The sequence below is a fragment of the Hemicordylus capensis genome, chromosome 2 (genome assembly GCF_027244095.1).
Source record: "Hemicordylus capensis ecotype Gifberg chromosome 2, rHemCap1.1.pri, whole genome shotgun sequence".
Classification (NCBI taxonomy): Eukaryota; Metazoa; Chordata; class Lepidosauria; order Squamata; family Cordylidae; genus Hemicordylus; species Hemicordylus capensis.
This window is the reverse complement of record NC_069658.1, coordinates 187,014,857-187,041,865: the sequence shown is the minus strand read 5'-3', so window position 1 is coordinate 187,041,865 and position 27,009 is coordinate 187,014,857. Positions and strand designations below refer to the sequence as shown.

General features: G+C 47.4%; 1 protein-coding gene across 5 annotated transcripts in view; it reads left to right on the top strand.

Moving 5' to 3' along the window:
• Positions 1-223: 223 nt before the first annotated feature.
• Positions 224-27,009, top strand: part of OTUD5 (OTU deubiquitinase 5) — a 60,527-nt gene continuing 33,741 nt past the window's right edge. For 2 of the 5 annotated variants that reach the window (XM_053298460.1, XM_053298459.1), the window contains exons 1-2: positions 224-1,715; positions 12,915-13,008. In XM_053298460.1, coding sequence (XP_053154435.1) covers positions 1,134-1,715; positions 12,915-13,008 — 676 coding nt within the window. In that variant the 5' untranslated portion in view covers positions 224-1,133. The remainder of the gene's footprint in view (positions 1,716-12,914; positions 13,009-27,009) is intronic. The other 3 variants (XM_053298457.1, XM_053298461.1, XM_053298456.1) reach the window with 3 other exon arrangements.

Genomic DNA, 27,009 nt, shown 5'->3' with positions numbered 1-27,009 from the left:
CAGGTAGGCTAGAATCCTGCATCCCAACCTATCACTTCCCATACCCTGGGAGCAGCTAGAGCCAATCAGAGACAATCAGTCCCCTAAACCAATCATACCTCAAACTTGCCTCTCCTGACGAATTACAGATCGTAACTACTTTATCTACCCTATCAGGATGAGATCTGCTGCTAAGCGAGATGCTGTTCCCACCTCCTTCTGACGTTCTTACGGTAGTCGGAGAGCAGGATAATTAGTAGGAGGCGAGATTTTCTGTAACTGACAGCGACACTCTGACCACTCAGTAAAGGACTTCCGTCACTCCTGGCGCACGAGCTTGTGGTCATGTGATCCTCAGCCATTGAGAGCGGCGCGGTTGCTACTGACTGTCTAGGCACCGCCTTACCTGTTGCTAAGGGGCGTGGAAACGGAAGTCGAGCTTGCCGGGGTCAGAGGCCGGCTGTGTTGATGTTGACACTAGGCCGGGCCCTCAGACGGGCCATAGCAGACGCCGCTGTCAGGAAAGGCCTGAACGCCATAGAAGGGACCGGAAAGAGACAGAATTGGCCGGTTTCGGCTGCTCAGGACTGCTGCTTTCCTCTCGGGCATCTCTAAGGATTGATTGATTGATTCGCCCTCTTTCGTCTCCCCGCTGAGCTATGGTGGTGGGGAAAGCAATATCTTGTGATTGATCCTGTCATCCGGGCATTTGCCTTCCCCTTCCCCTTTTACCCTTTCTAAAGGAGTGATTATCATCCCCTTTAGCTCCTCACCTGCTTATCTGCTCCCCCCACCCTGCTTTTCTCCTTAACCCTCTTCATCCGGGTACCGGCTTCTCTCTTGGCCCTCTTCATCCGGGTACCTGCTTCTCTCTGGGCCCTCTTCATCCAGGTCCCTCTTCGCCCAGCTCTCTACTCTTCGCCTGCCGGTTAGGGTGCTCTTCCTTCAGTTTCCTTCCCCTCCCCCTCCCCCTCGGACTTGACCCACATCACCCCTTCCATACGGGCACTTTCCAAACCCACCTTGCCCGTCTGGGTAGCTATTTCTTAGCCTCTTCATCCGGGCACTTGCCCACCTGTGCTCCCCCAGAGGCCGCCTTCCTCCTCCCCCCCCCACCCTGTCGTCTCCTCCTCCCGCCTGTGCCCGCTTCTGCCATGACTATCCTGCCTAAGAAGAAGCCCTGCCCGGCAGCAGGGGACGGGGACAGGGACCAACCCGGCTCTCGAGGGGGAGGCCCGGGCGGCCCAGGAGGCCCGGGCGGCGTCGGGGGCTCGGATCCCCGGGGCTGCTCCGGAGCCGACTCCCACCCGCGAGGCCCCGGCGGAGGCGTCGGAGGAGGGGTCGGCCCCGGTGACCCGCACTCAGGCCGCGGCGGAGCTCGTACCCGGGCCTCGCCTCCTCCCCCGCCGCCCCGCTGGGGGCTGCCCCCCGCCGGGTCCCCTCCGCCGCCGAACCCCGGGGTCGGAGCTGGTGGCGATGGTCCCGGCCTCGGCCTGCTGGACCCCGGGGTGGGCGAGGCTCGGGGCGGGGTCGGGGGCGGCTGCTGCTCCGGGCCTGGCCACAGCAAGAGGCGGCGGCAGGGGGGGCCCGGCGGGGGCCTCGGGGCGGCGGTGCCCGGCGGAGGGGGAGGCAACAGCCCTGAGCAAGATGAGGCCGGCGCCGGCTACAACAGCGAGGACGAGTACGAGACGGCGGCGGCCCGCATCGAGAGCATGGACCCGGCCACCGTGGAGCAGGTACCGCGAGGCAGGGCGGCTCCGGTGGGTGGGAGGGAGGGCAGGAAGCGCCTTCTTCCCGCGGGGCTTTGGCCGGCCAGCCAGCCAGCAACGGGGTCCCTCCCTTGCCCCCTTAGAGCCAGCGAGGCCCTGCAGCGCATGAGGCGGAGCCAAGCCCCGGCTTGCAGTGGCAGCCAGTCGCGCGGCTCCGCGAGGAGTTTATTGGTGTGGTACACGTGTTCGTCGCTTTCGCACTCTCTAACAAGTGTGCACCTCATCACGTAAATGTGTGGACTTACCCCAAGGTTTGCTGCCCCAAGGTGGGAGAACACTTGGTGTGGGGTGTCCAAAGGACTCCTGGGGAATCGCTCCTGCTGGGCTCAGGGCAGGGAATGACTTCTTGGAAGTAACTACAGGAGAGAGAACAGATCCTGCAAGTCTTCCACACGGAAAAGAGTTGGGCCATCTTTCCAGTCATGTTTAATCTCTGGTGCCCTTGCACACAGAAATAGCGTTCAGTTGGCAGCAATCTAGTTGGAACAGCTTGCTAAATCGTGAGGCCACTCTCTGTGGGAAATGAAATCTTGTCGATGTATTGTAGATGTATTTAATAAATAGTGGGGTGCTTTCTGAAAACATATGCACAACAATGGTTGATTGAAAGGAAGGTTTGTTCTGAAGATTGCAACAAGATCTTATTCTAGTGCTTTGGTGAGGGGGCAGTATCACAAAAACAGTGGGAACTGTACAAGAGGAAAGGGGTGTGAGGGAAAAGAGCCTTTGCTGGTCTGCCCTGCTGATGGGAAGGGCTTTGGTGACCTTACTCAAAAGGAAATATATTGTACATAATCTGAGTAAAACATGAAATTACCTTAGAAATCAATTGGAGACCACATCCCTGGGAAGGATACAAGGGACCTTTACATTCTATGTAATAAGATATGATGGGAGTCTGTACCTTGTGGGTGCTTTGTGGAGATCTGTATGAAGTGACTGTGAGATCTGGATGTGCAAGAGGGAAAGCAAGGATGGCCTCTTATTGGAGGACATGAGGGACCTGTGTCCATACATGACCATCTTGCAGTGTGAGAAGAGATCGGGCCTTTGGTTTGACCCCTGAGGTCACTTTTAGAATCAAAAGTAGTGGTTCCCTTTGAACAAGAAATGGCATCTTCCTTCCTCCAACTTCAGTTAGTCTCTTGCTAATGAAAATGGTGTGCTTGTTTTCAAAAGGAGAAGTTTACTTTTCTTGAGGAAAGCTTGCTTATGTAAGGAAAATGGAGATAATCCCTTTATAGGGAAGGGATAACAGAGGGGTACTGATGTGAATAGGGACCAGTTTAGAAGGCAATAAGAAATACACTGTAGGACCTTGTGTTTTGTCCTTATAAATACATACATCTTGGGAGTATCTGTGTAAACCGCTTTGGGGACCTCTGTTGAAAACCGGTATATAAATATTTGTCGTCTTCGTATCCATGGAGGAAAGCTTTTTGTGAACTGGAGGAATTGAGAAAACTGTGCATGAGACAGAGAGGAGTATTTCCCACAAGAGCCTCTATTGCACAACTTTGGCTCCCCAGCTATTGTTGGACTACAGCTGCTATAATGTGCAGCCCTGGTATACATGAACAGATTAAGCTGCCCTCTGTTGAATCAGCCCACTGATGCATCTAACCCAGTATTCTTTCCTCTGACTGAGAGGTGCTCTCCTGGTTCAGTTCTCAGCCATGCTTATCTGAAGTCCTCTAATTGGAGATGCTGAGGTTCGAACCTAGAGCTTCGTGTATGTACTCTACCAATAAGCTGTAGGATCACTCCATTGTGGGGTTAGGTACATGACTTGTCTATGCAGAAGGACTCCGTAGGTAATCTCTAAAATGTTTCTAGTTGGGATCATTACAAACTGTGGCTTAAGCTAATCCTTTTCTGTAGAGAGCAGCATACCACATAATAGAGCAAAGTAGCCCTGTACTATTCAACTGCTACTGGCGGAAGTCTGCTCTGTAAGCTCTTTATTTTGGAATCTGCTTGGAAGATGGAAGCATAACATCTTTCTTTATGTTAAGCTGATGCGATGTCCCACAAGGCTGTGATGTCAGGGTTGCAAGCAGTGGGAGACAGAGGGAAAGGGCGGAGAGCAAGCTGAGCCACTGCACTAAAATGCTTCTGCAAGCTAGTTTGAGAAAGTGACTGCTGTGGTGACCCCAGAGCAGTGCTTGATCTCCAGGGAACACTTTCTCCATTGACAGTTCACTGAGGAATCCCTTCATGAATGTCTTCTACAGCACCACCCTGGGATGTATGCTACGTTGCCAGCCCAATAGAGGCAAACCTCTTATTCTCTTAAACAGACTTTTGCACTAGCAGTCCAGTCTAGAAATAAGAGGTTCAGGCCAGTTTGATATTCAAACGTGGCAAATGTGGGTAGGTAGAGTTGGAATAGCTGGTATTGCCATGCTGGGCTTTTTTTTTTTTAACTCAATGTGAAATCCAGATGTTGAATGGTTGAAACTGAATTCATGTCAGCTTGGAATTTAGCTTAAGGTTCTGCCAGATGCAGCAATAAAGAGATTGAAAGACCAGTTTCCACTGCTGTAAAGCAAAAAGACAAGGCAGCTGTTTTAAATCACAGCACTGTGGATTTGGCCTGAATATTGGAGGGAAGTGTCTTAAATGTAAGAATTGGGTAACAAAGCAAAAGTCTGGAGGAAACTGCAGAATTTTGTATTCTGAATGAGGAACTGACTCAATATTCCTTAAATGTTTATGCCCCTATTCTAAAAGCTTAGCGCAAGTAAATTGTTTACAAACAAATGAAAACATGCCAAGTCAAAAGCTATAACCCTATATTCAATTAAAAGGCTCTTAAACAGCAATGTAGTGGAATTGAATGGTGCACTGGGTCAGCTTGCCCCATCCCTTACCCCATTGTTAGTATGCTAGTATTAAGTTGCCATGCTTCCTTATGATGTATGGGACTGAAGTGTTGGCAACAAATGTAAGCAGTGAAGAAATGTGTAATGGGTTGCACCAATATGGTTGGCCCCTGGTTACCAATAAGTGGTTGGGCTCTGGTTACCAACAGGCAAGTCTTGGGGTGTATTCACATATACGCCTGTGTGTCACTTTATTTTTTTGAGTGTGAGTATTGGCTCAGTTGGAAAGCAATGTGTTCTGCGGTTATAGTAGGACAGAAAACTTCTGTTTGATATTCAATCCATGATGATGGTTTCAGTCATGCACCACATGATGCAATTATCAGGTGGTGAACATTGTGTGAATTCACCCTTACTCTGTTTCTGGGAAATGCTTTGACATGAGCAGTCTTTGAGGGATGGGAGCTACAAGTTACAGGACAGATGCTGTGAATGCCTCGGTGTACTGTTGCTGTTTTAATGTTGTGCCAAGAAGCTGCTGCTAAGATGTCCTTAGTCATCAGTTGTGATCTGATGATGGGGCATATGGAAGGAGAGGGTGTCGGAGCCAGGCCTGCACACCACACTGCCCTTCAGGCCGTGCAGTGCAGCTCACCATGTGCTTGATACGGAGCCTGGAGAGGCTCAGCAGACAACCTGTTTGGGGGGATAGACTTGAAAGGCTACACTTACTGCAGATGTGTGAGTGTTTCTCTGACTTAGAAAGGCCTGTCTAGTCCAGCATCCTATTCCCATACTGGCCATCCAGATCTTTTGGGAAGCTTACTAGTTGGACGTGAAGGCAATAACCCTCTCCTGATTTTGCTCCCCAGTCTTCTTGAAGCCTGAAATGTGTTTGGAGAAGCAATCAAAACTCTGCTCTTGTAGACTGTGGACTGTACTTATTCTAGTGGAACCCAGGGTTTCCACAGATCAGGGAAGATCCACTGCCCTGGTCAGTGCTGGATCTCAGCAGTTGTCCTGAGGTTTCCCTGAAGTTTTCTTCTTAGCATAGGACCAGTCTTGCAAATAAACCTCCAACAGTTACTACTCCACAAAGTTTTTACTAGTCAGAGTACCCATACATACCTCTGTTCTGTCATTTGTGGCATTCAGGACAGATTTTTTTTTTATATAAAGGTTCCCCTGCAAAGTTGCCTAGGATGATTTTTAGTTATCCCAGTTGATTAAGTTAATGACTTTTTACAAGGCTGTGCAACTCAGCCAAGCTCTGTCTTTAACACCATATAACTCTTTGGAGAGAAAAGTGTCTTTCCCCACACCCAGGAGTTCTGATCATCTAGCTCAGGCATCCCCAAACTGCAGCCCTCCAGATGTTGCTGAACTACAATTCCCATCACTCCCAGCTACAATGTATTGTGGCTGGGATGATGGGAATTGTAGTTCAGCAACATCTGGAGGGCCGCAGTTTGGGGATGCCTGATCTAGCTCTTGCATGCCCATCCAGGGAGCACATTTCCACATGGCAGAGAGTTTCCTTGTGGTAATGTGTGGATCAACTCATACATGGGCACTAGCTCATCAAGTTGTTCTGAGGGGTTCATGTGTAAATTAGGACTTTCTCATGGGTGGGGACATGACTGGATGGAGTATAGCTTTCATTAATGTGTAATGGCCCTCAAAGGCTTGAGGTACGTCCCTTCTGCAAACTGTCAATTCCAAGCATTTAGCATTCTCTAGAGCAGGGATTCTCAACACTGGGTCCCCAGATGTTATTGGATTTCAGCTCCTACAATCCCCACCCCCAGTGCCTTTGGTTGGGGATTATGGGAGTTGAAGTCCAATAACATCCGGGGACCCAACTGTTGAGAATCGCTGCTCTAGATAAACACCAGCCCTAACTTGCACCCTAAGGTTTGTAGATGGGCAGCACAGATTCTGGAGCCAGTGCCTCTGGAGGCCCACTCCATTGGAAGCTGAAAGCATTGTATTCTGAATCAGCTGCAGAATCTAGATCAGTGTTTCTCAAACTTTTTGGAGTCAAGGACCGCTAAATTCTTCGTGCAGAGTTTCAAGGACCGCTACATTCTTCATGCGCAGTTTCCCGGACCAGCAGTTAGTAAAGGGGTTTCAAGTCTGTCTGTCTGTCTGTCTGTCTGTCTGTCTGTCTGTCTGTCTGTCTATCTATCTATCTATCTATCTATCTATCTATCAGACTTCTGTACTGCCCAAAACTTGCATCTCTGGGCAGTTTAGAATGAAAATAATATAAGCATTAAAATAATTAAATTTGGAATCTTTTGCAAACATGGAATATTAGGGGTTCTTAACCTTGGGTCCCTCAGTTAAACTCCCATAACCCCCAACAACAATGGCATTTGGCCATTATGGCTGGGGATTATGGGAGTAGAAGTCCACCAACGTCTGGGTACCCAAGGTTGAGAACCCCTGAATCTAAAAGCCTGGGTGAACAAATTTGTCTCCAGTATGTCTGGAGTGGAGGTGCTTGTGATTACTCAATGGAGAGGGGATGTTGGGCCATTAGAAAAATTCAAAAGCTACATGGGGCCAATGAAAACAACATACAAGCAAGCCCCACTGATGCAAGAGGGAAACAGCGTTCCCTCTCAAGGCACCTCGACCACAACAGGCAGCTTCAATCAACCAACCTTTGGCTGCAAACAATGAGCATGCAAGAACCAGCAGCCCTTCAAGTGGCGCCCACTGCCATACTTTTTCCTCCATGCCCCCGCACCGCATACAGTTTGAAGCTGTAAAGATAGGGAATAAGATAGCTGTAGGAAGATCTCAGCAGCACGTGGAGGCAAGGCACAAGAAGGGTCCCATGCCTCCGTGATACTCTTCCTGTTCCGTGCCATGTGCAAAACTGAGGAAGTGAGTGCCTTGATTTCAGTTGGGGGGGGGGTTTGACTCCCAGTCAGGGACCGGCACTCAACCCTTCGGGGACCGGCAGCGGTCCAGGGACCGGTGGTTGAGAAACACTGATCTAGATTGCCTTCAAGCACAGCTTTGTCTAGAATGTTAATCTCCCAGAAACAGCACATGGTTTCTTTCCTTCGGTTTCCATCAACTCTCTTTACAAACTATTTCATACAAATGGATGCACGCAGAAATACTCCTTGCTGCTCAGAAATAGCAAAGTAAACCTTGAGAAATTCTAGAATGATAGCCACATTAAGTTTATTGTGTCAAAAACAGAATCCTTTGGTACCTTAGAGCTAACAAAATGACCCCGTTGTAAAAGTTGGTTTAGGAGGAGGCTTTTGGGACGCTTTCCATTGATGGAGAAAAGGATTGTGAGGTAGATTGAAAGCTCCGAGTGGGGTCTGTGCCTCTTCTGTAAAGTGGCTGGCAAATGGTTTGCACTAAAGTGTTCAGTTGATGCAGGAGCAGTACTAGAACCCCACCCACAGTAGGCTATCACATAATTGGTTTCAAAGCACACACATACACACAAATATTAGTGATGGTGGGGGGCAATGAGTTGCTATGCTCACTCTTCACCAGCAAATTCTGCAAATGTTGCATGATGCCAATGTGGTGTGGGTTAGGTTACCATTTAGTAACTGTAGCGTAGGTTTGAGAAAGGAGCTTTTTGAATGCTGCATGGCTGTATGGCTGTGGCAGAGTTCAGAGTGAAAGAAGTGGAGAAGAGCTGTGGTTGAAAGGGTTGAGGGTTGGCCACCGTACTATAGTAAATTAAGACAACTCTCTGCTTAATGAATCCTGGTCTTCACTCTAGTCCATATAATCAGTTTGTAAGACCAGTTCCACATATTATGGGTTCTGACATGGAAAGCACATTTGGGTAGGAAAGAGCACCTGCATGTAGCAGATTGTCACATGTGGCAATTGTGCATTGCATGTGGTTATATACAGTATGTGTATTTTCAGCACGAAACATAAATCGTTGTGTGTGACAGTGGGGTTTTACTGTGTCTCTTGCATGAAGGTGCTTCTCATGCAGGAAATGTGTAACATCTTATTTTCCTGAAAATAATTTTCCTGAAGATTAGATCTGCCAGGTTTCCAAGACAAAGAGAGACTCCTGGCAATCTCTGCATTCTTCTCTCTGCATCTGTGTCTTCATTTCGAAGTGCATCCTGGTGCATTTTAAAATGTTGTATGACTGGCAAGGATGGGTGAACAGGGATGAGATTGTGGAATATCTGAACTTGTCAGGCAGTAGAGATGCTGTGGATGGAACTGAATGGGAGGCTGGCAAGATCTTAGCTTTGTGTTTGCTGAGATTCCACTCAGACGCTTCACAGCAGATGAGTTCCATGTAAAGTGGCAAGGGCAGTAGACACGTGCTAAAGAGCTGTGAGTGGGAATACCTAGACTGAGTTACTTGGTTATCACGTTGAAGTGGATGGGGTTGTTGGTCTAGTTGGTTGTGTGTCAAAGCCAATGCAGGCCTATTGTTCGTCAGAAAAGGAAAGATTGTGCCTTCAAGTCAGTGTTGACTCCTGGCGACCACAGAGCCCTGTGATTCTTTGGTAGAAATACAGGAGTGGTTTGCCATTGCCTTCTCCTGCACAGTTTGAGATGATGCCTTTCAACACCTTCCTATATCACTGCTGCCCGATATAGGAGTTTCCCATATTCTGGGAACCGCACCAGAATTAATTTCGAACCAACAGCCTTCTGCTCTCTAGGCAGGTTGCTTCCCTGCAGTGCCATTAGGTGGCCATGAGGAAGTGAGTAATTAACACCTGAATCAGCAAGGCAGTGAATCATAATAGGCAAGGGTCAAGGACCCAGGAGCCTAAAACTCTATTGGCACTTTCCCCTAAATAGTCCAGTCAGAAAATCTGATGCTTCCCCTCTTTTAGGTTGTAGAAATGCCAGTGAGGAAGGCAGACCAAGCAAAGTGTATTTTCTTAACCAATGAGAGGACCAAGCTTAATAAAAAGAGTAGTGTGGGTGTTTCAGGTAAAGGGTGGTGAAGGTGATATAGTGGATGGGGAAAGGAGGCTATTGTGGTCCAGGAAAGGTTTTGCAGAAGAAGTGGGCAAGTCCTCTTCTGCTTCCCTGCTGAGAACAGGGCCTGTGTGTGGCCTTCCTCAACTTTCTTGTGTTCCACCTGCTTAGCTGTCCTTGACTAGAGCAGCTGCTGCGTGATTCCATCAACTAGTTGTGTCTTGTTCAGTATGGAGAACAGTTCTTGAGGCTGGGAAGGTGCTGCATGTTAATGAGCAGATGCTGTTGTCAAAGTCAGAATGAGGAAGCCTAAAAGCAGCCGCTGCTCATCCTCACAGAGGATGGAGGCAGTAGTGGCAGCCACGCACCAGCACCAGGTACCTTCTCTTTCCATGCACATCCATCTTTGAACACTGGGTTTGTGTCTGCTTCCATGTATCAGGGCTGGGTTTCCTATGTCTTATAACAGTTATCAGGCACTTTCTCTACTAAGCATGCTACCAGATGAATAGCAAGCCGCTTTGTATATTCTGCACATCCTTCTGTTGCTAGATTTCCTAGATCAGTTTATTGGTTTGAAACCAAACAGTTTCCAGGTCAGTGTGTCCCTGTCTTGCCCATCTGATGTACACTGTTAGCTGCCTAGAGCAGGACTATGTTACTTCTATACAGCATTTAGTACTTGGCACTGCTACATTTTGGTGTAGAATGTCTTAAGTCTCCATGAAATAGACCGTGGTGTTCTGTGAACTCACAAGATCATCCACATATAGTTGAGTAGGTACCTTGGAGTTGTCCCCCTTTGCAAAGGTTTTGCACAGTCCAGTCTTGACCTAGCCCAAGGGGCGGGCAGCACCTTGACTCCGATAGGGTCATGATCCATCTTACGAAGGAGATAATATGTCCTCCAACACCATTCCTAAGCATCTAAACTTTTTTTTAAAAAAAAAAGAGAGGAAAAAAGTAAGCTTGTAGCTCTGCTAATCACAAGGAGGGAGAAACATAATTTCTGTTACCAGTGTTTCTTTTTAAAAGCACATTTTAGTCTCTGTGGTTGGAGTTGCTCAACTTGGCATTTTTCAGCTGGGGAGAGGGGCAGCAGCACATCTAGCATGCATGGGGCAGGCAGCCTGTTGAGCCGCACCTGTCAATGCCCTGCCCCCCTTCCTCTGGGGGGAAGAGCAGAAATCCTCTGCATGACCAATGCAGCTGTTGTGAAGTGGCCCACGGCAGTTTGTCTGAGCTCTTTATGGTTCTACCTCGCTCTGCAAAAAGGCGACTTGAGGGTCCTGTGGAAAGTGAGCCATAGCTGGCAGAACCCACCAAAGTGCTGGTTCCGGAGCCATCTGACCTCTTTAACTAGGTCTGCATTGCATAGGCTGATCCGTTGACAGGTAGTGGAGGCTCCTGTGGTGCCAATGTGGCAGGTAATAGAATGAGCACCTGTGGGCCATTTTTGGTTCACAACTAGCCTCTGCCATAAAGCCAGCAGGTGGTTTTAGACAAGCCACAGTCTCTCAGCCTCGGAGCCCCCATCTGTAAAATGGGCATAACAATGGCCTACCAGACATTTTCTTGGTAACTCTGTCAACGGTTCTCTATGAGTAGCACTTGGGGTGGGGGGCATGATAGAAATACTAAACCATACAGTACTATGGAAGATGGTCCTGCTTTACAGCAGAGGGACCAGACTAGATGGTCTTTTAATCCATTTGCTCTCATTCTGGAAGTTGCCTAGTGAGTTTGATGGCCAAAGATGATGAACACCTGTACAAAACAATGGGAAGAACAAGGGATGGTTTTCTTTCAGGAAACTCTGACAGAAAAACGTGGCAGCACAGTGAACTTGCCTATTCTTTCTACTACCAGAAGATGGCAGCACAACCTTCACAGAAAGTTCTGTCAGTAAAGTTTTGAGCTGGTTTGAGCTACTGCAGGAGGTCTGCATTAGTTCACAAGCCCAACAAATGAAGACGTTCCTGCCCAGTATTCTTGAAACAGGCCTTGCAGTGCAGGATTCCAGTGTATAGCTTGCAATGTATAATTGGCTTGCATGTTCTCCTCTGATGCAACTTGATGCCAAGGGCGGCAGGCAAGAATAGTTAAAGCTGCCAGTTGTCTGCTGTTGTAAGCAGAGTCTAGTACTCAGCAAAACGCTTGCTTTATTTATTTATTTATTTATCTATCAAGTTTGTATACTACCCCAAACTTTCGTCTCTGGGCAGTTTACAATAACATAAAACCAGTTAAAAACATACACAAAAGCTTAAAAACACTTTAACAATTTAAAAATAACCAGAGATTATAACCCCAAAATATTAGGAAGCTGAGAAAGCTTGGGCAAAAAGATGGGTTTTCAGGTGTTTTTTGAAAATTGCCAGAGATGAGAAGGATCGTATCTCAGCAGGGAGAACATTCCACAATCTCGGGGCAGTGACTGAGAAGGCCTGTCTCTGTGTAGCCACCAAACAAGTTGGCAGTAACTGGAGACGGACCTCCTCAGATGACCTCAATGGGCGGTGGGGCTTGTAACGAAGAAGACACTCTCTTAAATACCCAGGGCCTAAGCCGTTTAGGGCTTTGTAAGTTATAACTAGCACTTTGTATTTTGTCTGAAAACCTATTGGCAGTGTAACTCCATCAGTAAAGGAGTAACATGGTCTCTCCGAGATGACCCAGAGACCAACCTGGCTGCTGTGTTCTGAACCAACTGAAGCTTCCGAACTTAGAATTCTGAGCAACTTGATTTTGACCTTTTGCTTTATAAAGCAAGTTTCTAGCCCTTATTGCTAGAGTAGTAGAATGTGCTACTTTTGGCAAGGATTACTGCTGTGGGAAAATGAGTGTGGGAGCTGTCTGGGTAAGGAAGTGTGAAAGGAGCATATGCATAGCTTAGCATGGAAGTTTTGCCCTTTAAAGTGTGTTGTGGATGCGTTACCACATGTCTGATCATGAGGGCTAGAGACTTACACTGTGCTATATGAGCTCCTCAGACTGTGTCTGTATTAGACTGCCTGCAACATTCTCTGTGCAGAGCTATAGAAGCAGAACAGCCATTTTACATCACTCTTGAGTTGTGGGCATGAGAACCTGTCAACCTGCATCAAAACTGTCTCACAATTTGGGTCACTGTTGGTTATTAATCGGTGGGATGTCCATTGCTAACTCAAGGACTGCAATAACCATTATTTCTTTACACAAATCAGCCTCTAGAGGGCAGTGGAGCCATGCTGTCTGTGGGGGATGCCCTTTCCCCTCCAGTATGGATTTTCAAGCTGGTACCTTTCTTTGTGGGTTGTCATGTGGAACTGGGGAGACAATAGGATATTCCACCCTCCCTGGCTTCAGGGATGGGGATGCTGTCTAACTTGCTGACATCTGCCCCTCCTGTCACCAGCAGGAACACAGGTTCGAGAAGGCGCTGAGAGAGAAGAAAGGGTTCATCATAAAACAGATGAAGGAAGACGGGGCCTGCTTGTTCCGGGCTGTGGGTAAGTCCTGCCTGCTGACGGCTCTTCCTTCTAGAGATTGGGCAGCAGGCGGCACTAGAAACAAATCCCCGCCCTCGGTTATCTTCAAAGTCCCCTCTGCAAATGTTAAGATCAAATATTTGCAGAATATTGGATAAAACATTTGTCACCTGCCATTATATTTCAGCGTGTTAGATTTGATCATTGACTTGGCAGCAGTCTTTAGCATTAGACAGCTGTTGTTGGGCCTGCAGTCAGAGTGCAAAAATCCAGGTGCCTAGTAGCCACTGGCACATGATAGTTGAGCCTGGCAGCTGAAGAGGGCAGGAAATGGGTCTCCTCCTCCTTCCCAGGAGTACAGCTGTTTATAGGGTCTGATCACTGCCATGTCTCCCCCGCTTTCTCCCCTTTTGGGGGCAGCTTGGCTTACAGCACTCTCAGACAGAGGTGGGCTAGCAGCGAGAGATGGGAAGGGCAGTGTGTGAAACTGGGAGTCCAGAACATGCCAGCATGAACAGGATCACTCCTTTTGATTTCTCTGACATGCTCAGGTCTCCAGTCTGTCTCCTAGAAAACGTTAATGCATTTTTCCTTTTTTGGCCTTCTTACTTGATGGCTGACAACTTAGAGTGTTCTGGTATTTGACATCTGCTCTTGGCAGAGACTGTGGCCAGGTCGGGAGGCTGGCAGGCACATTGTGACCATTTGTAGTGGCCTAACATAGATTTTATAGGTCTCTTGGTGTGTGCAGACACCATGGATCTGCCACAACAGAAAATTGGGATGGAAAAACAGAAAGGCTTGTGAGTGAGGCATGACAGAAGTCACTGCAGAAGGGCCTTGTGAGGCAAAATGATGGGATTTGAACGAGGTGGCGGCGGCAGCAGCATACAGAAGCACTTAGCGTTTGGGTTTCTGAAGGACCATAGATGGAGCAGAGTTAAAGGCGTCATTGCTGCCTTGTGTCTCGTGCCTTCTTATGTGTTTTGTGAATGCAGGAGACCCCTGAATATAGTGGAAGTAGCATTCCAGGAAAGTTCCACAAACGTCAAATCACGATATTCAAATACTCAAAATATGGGCGTATGTTTCTGAGGAATGGTACTTTGGCTGCTCTTGGGAGTTTAAAGTGTAAATGCCCAATCTCTCACCGTTTCTCAGCTGGCTCACAGGGTTGGATATTTAAATTTTAACCCCCACCCCACCCCCGGAGCAACATGCACATTGCTCAGCTGGCACGTGGGCTTCTCCAGGGACACCGTTTAATTAGGGGGTCGTTTCCCAGGTGGAAAACTTCACAAATAACCAGGTAACTATCCCCTTGATAATGAAATTGGTGTTCAAGGAAATTGCCTGTGAATGAGCGAACCGCATGAAATGAACTCACAAAAGTAAAGGGTTTACCTGTATTGGGGAAAGAGGAGAAAGTGGCCCCATTTTAGAGACATACATAGATATGTAGGACTGGATTTATTACAGAAACGATGGTTCCAATGCATTTTGAGCTGAAGTTTGCTTTTCATCAGGGGAAAACTTCTAAAGGCAGGCCAGTTCAAAGACAGTATAAAAACCTGCCATTTAAAATATGACACTAGCTTTTCCTCTCCACCCTAGAACTTCCCCACTCCATCTAGGCAGAACCATCTGATACTTCTGGTGAAGTCTGAAACTTATTATGTCCTAGACTGAACTGCTCAACTTTTCTCCCAAGCCATTCCCTTGTTGATATTCATTGACCTGTTGTCAAAGCTTTTTGCCTGGCCATTGTCTTTGACTCTCTGCCCTTGTTTCTCATATTCAGATTGTCATCAGGTCATATCACCTTCTCCTTGTAAAACTGTGCAAAAATTCTAACAAGTTTAGTAAGAACTAATCTGCCTGCTTTCCATTCAGTATCCCTACAGCTGGGCTAATTTGGTCCAAATCAGTTAGGCAGACCACATTAACCGATTTTTGCCTCACTCTGTGTTCATCTTGAATTGGGGTGGATGAGATCACAAACTCTGCATTTTGAGGTGTCCCTACAACTGTACCATATTTGGTCCAAATCAGTTCCCACTTGCTCCTCAGATGTTCACGTGTCTGCCATCTTGAATCAGGGTGGATGACATTACAAACTATGCTCTTGAGTCGTCCCTATGTGTCCCTACACCTGTAGCAAATTTGATTCCGATCAGTTAGGCGGTCCACAAGTTAGCCCAATGGCACCTCAAATGTTCACTCATCCACTATCTTGAGTTGGGGTGGATAACATCATTGCAAACCACACTGTTGAGGTGTCCCTTTGTGCCACTCACTTCAGCTGTACCAAATTTGGTTCAAATGGATTAGGTGGTTCACATATTAGCCCACTTGAGTCTCAAACATTCACGCATCTGCCATCTTGAATCTGGGTGGATGGCATCATCACTAACTACGCCATTGAGGTGTCCCCATGTGTCCCTGCAGCTGTAGCAAATTTGGTTTAAATCAGTTAGGTGGTTCACATGTTAGCCTTCTTGAGCCTCAAAAGTTTACGCATTCACCATCTTGAATCTTGGCGGATGATATCATCACAAACAACGCTGTTGAGGTGTCCTTAAGTGTCACTCACTACAACTGTGCCTGATTTGGTTCATATTGGTCCAGGCATTGCAAAGTTGATAGGGGGAGACACACACACACACACACACACACACACACACACACACACACACACCCCTACTGACACACGGATGGAATGCTGAGTGATCTCATAAGCCTACTGGAAAGTAGGCTAAAAATTCCTCATTCCTCTTACCTCTATCCAGCTCCACAAATGGTGCTGGCCTTATGTCCGAGACGCTATTCTTCTCTTCTTTCAAATTGCTCCTCAAAACCCACACTTTCCCATAAAGCCTTTGGCTTAATCCTTTAGTCCCTAGTTGCTTCAGAAGCTGAGGACCAAACAAGAAGTTACTTTAATGGCACACTTGAACCCCATGCTTGGAATTTCCCAGATCTTGTTTTCTTGATGAAATGCAGCCATAGAGCCCCTGACTCTAGTAGTGGGATTTAGTCCCTTCCCATGCAGTTTTCCTGCTGGAAAATATCACACACACACACACACACACACACACACACACACACACACCTACCCTGAAACCTGCTGTTTGCTGCAGATAGGTATTTTGGGGTACATTGCTTTGGGGGGGATTTTCAATGGGGAGAATAAAATGGGCTTTATTATAGTACTGTATTATTGCTCTGTATCTGATCTATCCAGTCATGATTTAATTGAAGGGGGAAAATAGCATCTAGGGAAAGAGTGCATTTACAAAAGGCAACCACAAGGCCCCTGATCCTCTCTCTGTGTGTGTGCGTACGCACACACACAGAGGATCAGCGGCCTTGTGGTTGTCTTTTGTAAAGAAAACTATGTGGGAAACCTACCTTTTTGCATATGTTAACTCAGTAAAGTGCAACGCACATAGATGGTGTCAAGTTATTTACAAAAAAGGTAATGGAGGGTCCTAAATTTTAAGAGAATTCGGAAGCGGTTCCTGAAACAGCTCTCTTAGAGTTGATAACCTAGCTCTATTTCTTGTAAAAATGTGAGATTAGACGTTTACACATGGGTCAGGTTGTAGGGGAAACTCGCCTTTCCCTCCCTTCCCACAGCTGAAATGCACTTACTTCCCACAGCTGAAATGCACTTACCAGGGCAGTAACCCGGTTGCTCTTACGAGAAGGTAGACTCCAGAGGGTTTCCTGCTGAGATCGCTGCAGTGTGATGCGCTGACCACTGTGCTACCCGTGATCTGAGTCTTCTCAGTAAAACCTCATCTATACCTGGAAGAGCCTGGGCCTCTTTGGGGCTCCCTGCCCAGCAAAGAGAAGCGTGTCGAGACCTGTGCCTATTATTTTTTTATTTGTGTAAATAGCACCATCCATGCACAGGGTGCTTACTGAAAGATGAGACTTGTTAAAAAAAGGGGGGGGGAAAGACAGTGATTCGAATCCATAGTAGACATCAGCCTGACTGCAAAACAGTAGAGTCTGGAGTAGGGATGTGCACAGAACCGGTTCAGAGACCATTTATGGACCTCCAAACCTGTTCGGAAGTCTGGCAGTTCAGCCAGTTTGAAGGTGGGGGGATAACTTGAAGGACTGGGGAAGGTCCTCTTCTCCCCCATGTCTCCCCCCCCACTGCATTTCCCCCGCTGGCACCCCCGTACACGCACCAGGCACTCCCAGTCCGCAGCTCACCGGGACAGCAAGGAGGTTACGCTGCCGCCCCGCGGGACTGTTTTTCAGGACAGTGCCGGTGGGAGAAATGCAGTGGGGTGGTGGTGGTAAGGGCACCCTCCCCTGTCCTTAAAGCTATCCGCCCACCCACCCCTTCGAACCAGCAGTTGCTGGTTCCCTGCACATCTCTAGTCAGCGTGGTGTAGTGGTTAGAGTGCTGGACTAGGACCAGGGAGACCCGAGTTCAAATCCCCATTCAGCCATGATACTAGCTGGGTGACTCTGGGCCAGTCACTTCTCTCTCAGCCTAACCTACTTCACAGGGTTGTTGTGAGGAGAAACCTAAGTATGTAGTACACCGCTCTGGGCTCCTTGGAGGAAGAGCAGGATATAAATGTAAAAATAAAAATAATGATAGTCTGGAGCAGCGCTTCACTTGAGCTGACACAACCAAGAGGGTTATATGGGACCAGGCAGTCCTGGAGTTGACAAAATGTTGAATTTGGATTCAAGTGATTATTCCATTTTGAATTCAAGCAACTTTACTATCTGTCAGTCTTGTCTCCCCACCTGTCAACGGCCTCCATCCAGCATGCCTAACAATCCAGCTGCTTTCTTGTCCTACTGCAGTCTCCCAGCCAGATCAAGAATGTCCCCTTCCAATAGAGAAGAAGCCAATTGATTGATTGATTGATTGATTGATTGATTGATTGATTGATTGATTGATTGAACGAACTTCTATACCGCCCCAACTTTTGTCTCTGGGCGGTTAACATAAACTTCTAGTCTGCCCTGTCCTTTTGGGTGGGTAACAATTATTTTAAAAATACCTATGGGGACATACTACACATTAATGGTGATACTTTTTCACATGTCTCCCTTCCTCTTTGCACCCACTAAAAGCATTGATTCTAAGGAAGCAGACTCCTGCTTGGTCAAGTCTTCAGGGGGTGAGGGGATCCCAAAGCTGGAGAGCAGCCAATAAAAAGGGCCCTCTCCCTGCTGCCCTTCTACTTTTTCCTCCATGTCAGAGTGGCGTCCAAGGTATTTCAGGACCAATCTCTTTGAGATGGCATTAGTAAAAGCAGCATCTTTGAACCGTTCCTGGAAAACACAGACTCTCCAATACTGATGTTCTCTGCTGTGAGGAGTCCTTGTTGGTTACCCCACAAGTTGTCTTATTCCACTCCTGTTGCAGCCTTCAAAGAGTGTGTTTATATTGGAATCCTGGTGTCAGAAGGGACCTGTGAGTAAGTAATTCAGTCCCCTGCCGCAAGGCAGGGCCATGCATCTACAAGCCTCTTGCAGATTAGCCCAGGAATGGGTCTGTGGCTCAGTGGCATCCAGTCACTGCCACCTCCTTGTAGGGCTGGGAAAAGCCCCCATCTGAAATCCTGAAGAGTTGCTGCTTGTCAGTACAGACAACCCTGAGCTAGATGGACAAATGGTTGGCGTTTGTATCAGGCAGCCTCATGGGCTCGCGTCCAGCCTGCCTTTGACTCTCAAGCCATGGGCTTACTCAGCCTGGCATTTTCTGTTCCGATTGCCAGTTAGCTCCCCAATGTCTTGGGCTAAGGTCTCTGGACTCCCTACCTCCCAAGTGTGTGTTCTGTTCCTGAGTGGCTCCCTGTCTCAGAAAGCACGCATGGGTGGGAGGGCCCCCCAGAAACAACTCCAGATGATTCATGCCAGTGAACCACATTGAGGAAGCAGCCCCCCCCCACCCTGCCCCCAAGCTCCGACCACTTTGACCTGGTGGCAAATTTAAGATCTTCCTGGTCTCAAAATGATGACAGGCCATCAGTCAGAGTATTCGCAACATCCATCCACTGAGATGCCATTTAGGTGTTGTAGCATGGGAGCTGGTTTTCCAGGGATTCATCCCACAGCACTGCTGTACGAATGCGAATATGCCGGATACTTACATACTGCTTTTCAGCAAAAGTTCTCAAAGTGATTTACATAGTTATAAGTAAGTAAATAAAATGGCTCCCTGTCCCCAAAGGGCTCACAATCTAAAAAAGGAACCTCACACAGACACCAGCCACTGGAGGGGATGCTGTGCTGGGGCTGGATAGGGCCAGTTGCTCTCCCCCTGCTCAGTAAAGAGAACCGCCACTTTGAAAAGGTGCCTCTTGCTCAGTTAGCAGGGGACAGTTTAAAGGCTCATTCCTACAGGCACAGGACAAACTGTGCAGCTCTTCACCACACAGTCTTGCCTGGCTAGTATTGGGGCAACAATAAGGTAGTAAGGAGCTGTACAACTAGCTTTGCCCATGTGGTGATAGGCCTTTAAGCATTACAATATTGGGGTGAAACTGTGGAAAAGCTACTCGTGCGCAGCTGATGTGTGTCTAAAAGGCACCTGAGTCATCTCTTAACTGAATCTCTCTAACATTTGTGATGGTGCAAGTTAGAAATTTCGGTCAATAATTGTCATTTTATGCCCTGCCTCACCATAGTGTGGGAGTTCAAATGTGCAAAGTAATTCTAAATCTTTCTCATCGTAAAGTGCTGAATGACTGTATCTTCCCCAGAGAGCTTGCAGACCTAATAGAGAGCTTGCAGAAAGGACAGATATCTCTTACAGATGGGAGAGCCTCCACTCTTTGCAAATTAAATGGTATGGGCTTATTCTGTTCTGTCTCTCACAGTGCCTTCCTATAACTTAAGCGAGACATGACATCTTGGCCCATGTGTTGTGCAGTGCACCTGTTCTGCCCCAGAGGTAGCTGCTTCTCTGTTGTAGGAAGCCATGGCAGCTGTTCCTCCAGAAACTTCTAAATCAATAGCTACTCCTAATCCTTGGAGGTCTAGAATTCTGCCTTTCCAACACCAGACCTTGGGGATCCAGAAACCTTGCCTGTGATGTCACTGAAACAAATTGTGCAGATATAGTATGCTATCATTCAACACATCTAGATTGCTGTCGGATCATTTAATGAGGCTGTTCTCGCACTCAGCCTAACCCAGGCTAGGGAAGCCCAGCCTGGATTAGACTGCATATGAGAACTGCTGGGATTGGGCCCAATCTGGTCAGGGCAGCGCTGGCTAGCCCGGCTTTTAGCCAAGGTTAAGTGAATACCGACCGTACACAGAGGCGTGTGCATTGGGGGACTCCCGGAGGCTGGGACTTGTCATCTCGGCTTTCCAACAGTGGTTCATGTGGGAGTGCGGATGGCACTTCCACCAACATTTTGCCAGTGATCTTGGGAAGGTGAGTGAAGCCAAGCCTCCCTGCCTGCCCAATCGTGTGAATGACCTCAATATGTTGAGGTTGCCCTCCCCCCCCCATATACATGCACACGTGTACACACACACACCTTGGAGGGAGGTAGTTAGAGTTGTGTGAGAGATGGAAGGTTATTGGATTCCTTACATGTCCTAAGACAAACTGGTTTTGAAACAGAGGGGAGATTCAATCTCTGCTCATGATGTGGTGTCGGATGGTGGGGTGGAGATCTGCTGCTCAAAGGAAATAAGCCAAGAGCACTACTGGCCTAAGCTAGTATATGCTAAGCCTGTGTTTGGATCTTGGCTTAGACTCCTTTGTCCAAAAGGGCACTTCTTCCTTTCTTCACTGAAGTTTGCTGACTTAAACTCCTGGCCATTTTTTCTTCAGCTTTCTCTTTTCTCTTTTTCCTATTGTATTTATGTTAGTTAGTTAACTTATATACTGCCCTTCCTAAAGTGGCTCAGGGCAGTTTACAATGGAGGGGGGAAAACACCATAATAAAACAATTAAAATAAAAAAAAAAACTTTATTCCCCAAGTAGCAGGGGTGGATCTTATCTATGGGCAAAGTGGTTAGCATTCACCTTAAATTTCTCAGTCAGCCATGTTATCTCTGCCTCCATTTTGTGTGCCTACTGCCTCCCTCTGTTATTCTGCTGCTCTTGCCTGCAATCTGCTTCTGCTTTAACAGTTGTGAGCTGGGCAGCAGTAGCACCAGCCTCAAAGAACAAATGAAAAGCCCCAAATCTTCTATAATATTAACTAGCTGATCTGGCACAGAGCATCTGCGCTCCTAGTTCTCCCTGTCTCTCCTCCCCATCTTCATTTCCCCCCCACCCACTTCAGCTCCAGTCCGGTCTCTCCCTCCCAATGCACTTTCCCTTGCCAGCTGGCCTTGCCAGTGCTTTCCTTCCCTTCTTTTCCTGCTCCCATTTTTTCACCCCTCCCTGTCACTCACCAGGCAGCTGCTTGCAAACTCTCGTGATAGCTGCCACGCATGGGATTAGCAATGCGTATGCCTTGGAGAAACAGATATAAAGAAGATAAGGTTGGAGCCAATAAGCCTGCTCACTTTTGGTTCTGCAAAGTAGGCGGTCTGAGGACCACCCTGTGAACTCATCAGGTTACAGTTTACTGGCTGATTGACTCCTCAGGCTGCCAATCAGAATGCCCAGAGGGTGGTTTTGTTACTCAGAAGAATCCAATCCCCATTTGGGATAGAGAGCAGGTTGGCTGGCTGTTGGTAAAATTGTATGTGTTTGGAGGGGAGGAATGCAACCTCTGCTTCCTCTCCCTTGCTCTCGGATCTAATGTGTATGCAAATCACTATGGCCCATTCCCACAATGATGTGCCGTAAAACATTGGAAGCAACAGCTAACTGTAGACTAATTAGATTAGAAACTGGCATAAGAAGCCAGAAAGTTCTTTTAAGGCATACACGTGGATTTCTGAGTCCAAACTGCTTTTCAGATAATTACAAAAGTGGCTTTCCATGTGGGTGTGGTGTAGAGAGGGAATGGGTTCTGTGGTCAGGAAAATAATTTTTAAAATCCACTTTCTGTGCAGAGAGCTGGACAGTGTTTGCCTCTGGATTGTGGCCAGTATCTGTAACTTTAATATGTCCATTGGGCGTTATGGTTCATTGGACAAGGATTAAGGAAGTGATCTCTATTTTTTAAAAAATGTTGCTTGCCACTTACCCAGGCTAAGTGGTGGGCACCCAAGGAGGGCAGAGGGGCACCCAGCTGTTCAGCAGGCATGGAGTAGGGAGGTGGTGTCCCCATGCATCTCTGCTTCCCATGGTGTCCTCTGAGTTACAGGAGATGATTCATAGCTGTTGCAAGCATCATTGAAAAACCTGAGGTTTTCTGTTTTTTAGGTATGCATTTTTGAAATAGGCAGGCAGAGCTGCCCTTGTAATGCATCTGTTCTCCACTTTTCTAGCTGGTCTCTGCTTTACCTACAGCTTATGTAAGTTTATTTACTTGAACATGAATAGCCTGTGCTTCCTCCAAGAAGCCCGGAGTGGTGCACGTGGTTACATTTATCCTCCCAACAGCCCTATGAGGAAGGTTATGCTGAGAGATCAGTGACTGTCCCAGAGTCACCCAGTGAGTTTCATGGCTGAATGGGGATTTGAACTTGGCTTTCCTCAGTTTAGTCCAGCACACTAACCATTGTGACTCAGAGTCCTTTGTTGTTGTTGTTGTTGTTTGGTTAGTATTTGTTTTGAAATAATGAGAGCTGCCCTGGTGACTTGAGAATGCATTACTTCCACAGAAGCAGCCTTTTGTAGCTGGTCTGTACAGTTCTTTTCGTGTGTGTGTTCTGATCCTGCTGTATTATACAAATCTACACCCTACTGTAGTCCCGTTAAGCACTATAAAGCAGCTGATGTTTTCCATAGTTCTCCATGCCTCTGCTGTTGAGCAATTGGGTGTGTGTGTGTGTATGTGTGCGCATGCACACACATCTTTGTGATTTGATCCCAATTGTTAGCTACAAATCTACACTTTCCCAGTTATTACTCAAACACCTGCCTAGTCCTGGTTCCACCTCTGCAGCTGCCCACAACTAGCTGTACCTCTCACTACCTGTGGCTTCACCTATCACCTGCCCTGCCTAATGCGCGCGCACAAACACACACCCCCCCCGCAGTCCCAGGAACTATTAGTCGCCACTGCTAAGTAGGAAATTGGAGGAACAGCCATGGCTGTCTGTTTAAGCGTCTTCACAGTTGGGCCCAGCAGAGGGCAGTATGAGGTTTCTCTCTTGCTTATTTTCTCTCGCTTTCAACTGTCACCTAGAGATAAGATGCTCCATTCCTTGAGGCCTGGAGAGCTGGTGTTATCACACCCTGCTTTACTTGACTCAGCAAATTACAGCATTTGGAGAAAACATGACTCTGCAAAATTGCTCCAATTACACTGCAAATTTGCACCTAGGACCGCAGGCCAAGAGCCTCTGGCTTTTAGTCTACCAAACTTTGACATTATTACATATGGCCCCTACTAACTTGGCAAAGAGGCACCTTTTAACGTGGTGATTCTCTTTATTTAGCAGGGGGAGAGTAACTAGCCCTGTCCACCCCTAGTCCAGTACCTACAGAACTGTTGCTGATGTCTATTTTATGAGTTTCTCTTTAGATTGTGAGCCCATCTTACTTGTTTGTTATTTCTCTGTGTAAACCGCCCTGAGCCATTTTTGGAAGGGCGGTATAGAAATCGAATAGATGATGATGATGATATGGGGGCCATCATCTTGCTGTTAATGGTGGACAGCGCTCATGCAAGCTGTGGGGGGAGATGGTGAGCTCTAACTATGCTGCTGTTTTTAGTTAGCATAGACAGTTGGCTGTTGAGATACCTAAAGTCATCTTAGCCATGAAACCGGCTTGGTGACTCTGGGCCAATCATGTATCTGCCACCTAAGCTACCTCACAGGATTGTTGTGAGGATGAACATAACCATGTACACCGCTCTGGGCTCCTTGGAGGAAGAGTGAGATATAAATATAAAAATAAGTAAATGTATCCAAGTCCTTACGTGGCCTGGCTTGAATTAATTCATTTGTGAATGCAAGTGACCCAACCTGGATGATGTTACAAGCCATTGAGCCTCACACATGATCACCCAGGCTGGGTGATCTGCCACTAACCCAGATTTGCAAGCATGTGTGAACCAGGACAGAAAACCCAAGTCCAGGCTGTCCAAAGCCGGGTAACCCTGCTTCTAATCCAGGGTCCTATGCTAGGCTAGTGCAGAGCAGGAACCACGGTACCAGGGTTTGTGGATTTTGTGCCCACCTACTGTTCTGTTTGTGAGTCCCGTCAGCCATCCATCATGTTCTTAAGAGAGAGCTCCAGCTGGAGAGGTTGCGCTCAGTTAATGTGCTGCTCTGCACAGCCAACTCTATGATTATTTGCTTGAAATGACTTGAATGGGACTAGTGTAGCCTCCTTCTCCCTCGTGGTGAATCAGAGTGTGGCTGCTGACATCATGGGCTTTCCTGTCTGCTGGCTGTGCGGTGCATTTCAGAAAGGTTCTCCTGATGCTCTGAGGCCTTCCCAGCTTTGAGCTTGCCACTGTAGCTCTCATCTGGGAGCAGGGGTTGTAGACCCCAACCGGAGGCTCTACTTGTCTGTCCAGGATAGAGTAAGGACTCTTCCAAGCCCCAAACCAGCCGCTTCTGATTGTGTGCAATTGTCTGTCTTGTAGTAATTGTGTCTTAAATAGTGTCTGTCCCTCCCCTCCCCAGGAAATACACCCTAGTGCACCCAAGAATTGTATTTGCTGCCACAGGCAGCAATTTTGTTTTGGCAGCTCCTTGTTGTCTTATGAATGGCACAGATTCTGTAATAGCTGTCTTCCTCTTTTGTTTCCAGCTGATGTCCCCAGTCACAGGCTTGCCCTTGGCCCTTCAAGTGTGTCACCATACACTTTACCCTACTGGCTATTGTTTCCTTAACTCCAGTGCTTGAGGTCACCCTAGTCAGTTTACATAATTTCCAAATAACCTCCCAGGTATTCTGCTCAACAGCTTGTATAAGTTTCTTCCCCTCCCAAGGTCACTGGCAAATAATAAGTGAAGAATGGGTCTCAGAAATGGTCCTGGAGGAACTCCTGAAGCAGCTCCTCTCCATTGTCCAAATTTGTGTCTCAGCATGTCCTTGGGGTGGCCTTCCTGGAAACATAAAAGCCCTGACCCAAGGGGCTTAAGCCCTCCCCTGAGTCACAGTTCATTTCCCCCCCCCCCACTCTTTTTCCACTGATGGCATCTACACTTGCCTCTATGTTGACCTCCCCACCATTTCTGACACACAGCCTTGCAAGCTGAGTGGTGGGGCTCCCCCAGTAGAGTCCTGATCTGTGTGTGACAGGAAAGGGAAAGCCCCAAGGGTTATTTGGTGCCTCTGTGTAAGCGTGAAGCAAACTTAATAAAGTTGTGAGCCCAAAACTGCAAGTGGAAGCCATGGTTGGGCTGTTGGCTAAATAAGGTGGCTATAAGAGTGGAGCCATTGGTACGCTGTAACCTATCCGACTACTTAAAATGCTGCTCTTCAAACTCAGGTGTTTATGTTCTAAAAATAACAAATTAGTATTGCATAGGTTCAGATATGCTTAATTTACATAAGCCTGAAGTCAGCATGGTTTATTCTTAACTGATGCTTGAGGCTTGTTAGAACTTGGGGCAAGGAGAAGTGTGGAGGAGGAGGAGGAGGAGAGCAATGGGGAAGGGGAATGTGTGGACAAACCAGCAGGATACAAGGTACAGTCTTCAGTGAGGGGTCCCACCCAGGTTTCCCCCAGAGCTCTGTTTTATGTAAGAGCATTTTCGAAGTGTGAGTTGTTGGGTCTTTTTTAAAAACCTGACACTCAGATGTAATCATGAGGCTTGTAACTTTTTTTTCATACATATTTTATATGTTAGTACTTTTAAAAGTAAGCCATTTCTGTCAGTAGCATGGGAGGGGCAGGGTTTTTCTGGACCTATAGCCCCCAAACGGTTAGATCCCTAAGAACATGACTCTGATTGGGGGTGGGGGGGATATGAAGCCCTGCAAGGTGCAAACTCTGTGTGCTCAGATGCACTTCCACAACCTTGAGATCGAAAAATGAGCTTAAAAAAGAAGCAGATCCTCAGGATTTTTAAGAACATAAGAGTCCTGCTGTATAAAAGCAAAAGTCCAGTTCAGCTTCTTACTTCTCGCAGAGTTTAACCAAGTGTCTCCAGTAAAGCCAACAAATAGGACAAGAAAATAGCCTTCTTCTGTTGTCTGTCTCCAGCATCTGATACAGAGTCTGACCATGGAATTCTCATTTACCTATCATAGCTAATAGCTGTTGGTAGACCTAGCCTCCAGGAACCAAGTACCAAATGGCAGGCAAAACCTTGGATGTGTCGAATTGGAGGAAACCAACCAACTTAAAAGGTGTATTAGTATGTTGTGCCACAACTGTAGCATGCTGTAGTTTAGAAGGCTAAGTTAGCCTTAATAGGGTACAGGGAGGATGGATTGGAGGATGGCAGTGGTAGGGGTTGGCACCTGTGTCAAAGTGGGCTTCCAGACATTGTAGGCCTAATCCAAGCAAGTCCTTCAGCCCATTCCTGTAGAGGCACATAGCTGGTTTAGAGACTGAAAGCTGTGGAAAAAGTGTGGCCCTTTCTATGGTGGGGCTCCAGAGACTTGTCGGGGCCTTGGTCAGTGTTGTAAAACCACTGCCTTTCACAGTGTCCCATCCTGGTAACTGTATGGTTTGAGCTATGCTGTGTTTAAGGGTAACGGGATTCAAGGAAGCCTCTGAGACCACAAGGTTTTCTGTCCCCACCAGATAACATTTATCTTCTCTTGTGTTGACCACTAAGCTTGTGGTATGTGCTCTTTCCAAAGCTCTCCTCCTGGCTCTGGTTTCCCTCAGCTCTGCTGTTCCCTCTCAGTCTTGGCCCACACCCTCCACCTGACCCTAGCTCAGTTCTCCTGGTGGAGTCACTGTGAGCACCTTGCTTTATTTGTGTGCAGGAATACAAGCTCCACTCTTCACCATGCAGAAGAAGCCAGGTAAAGTGAAGTCACCTCAGGA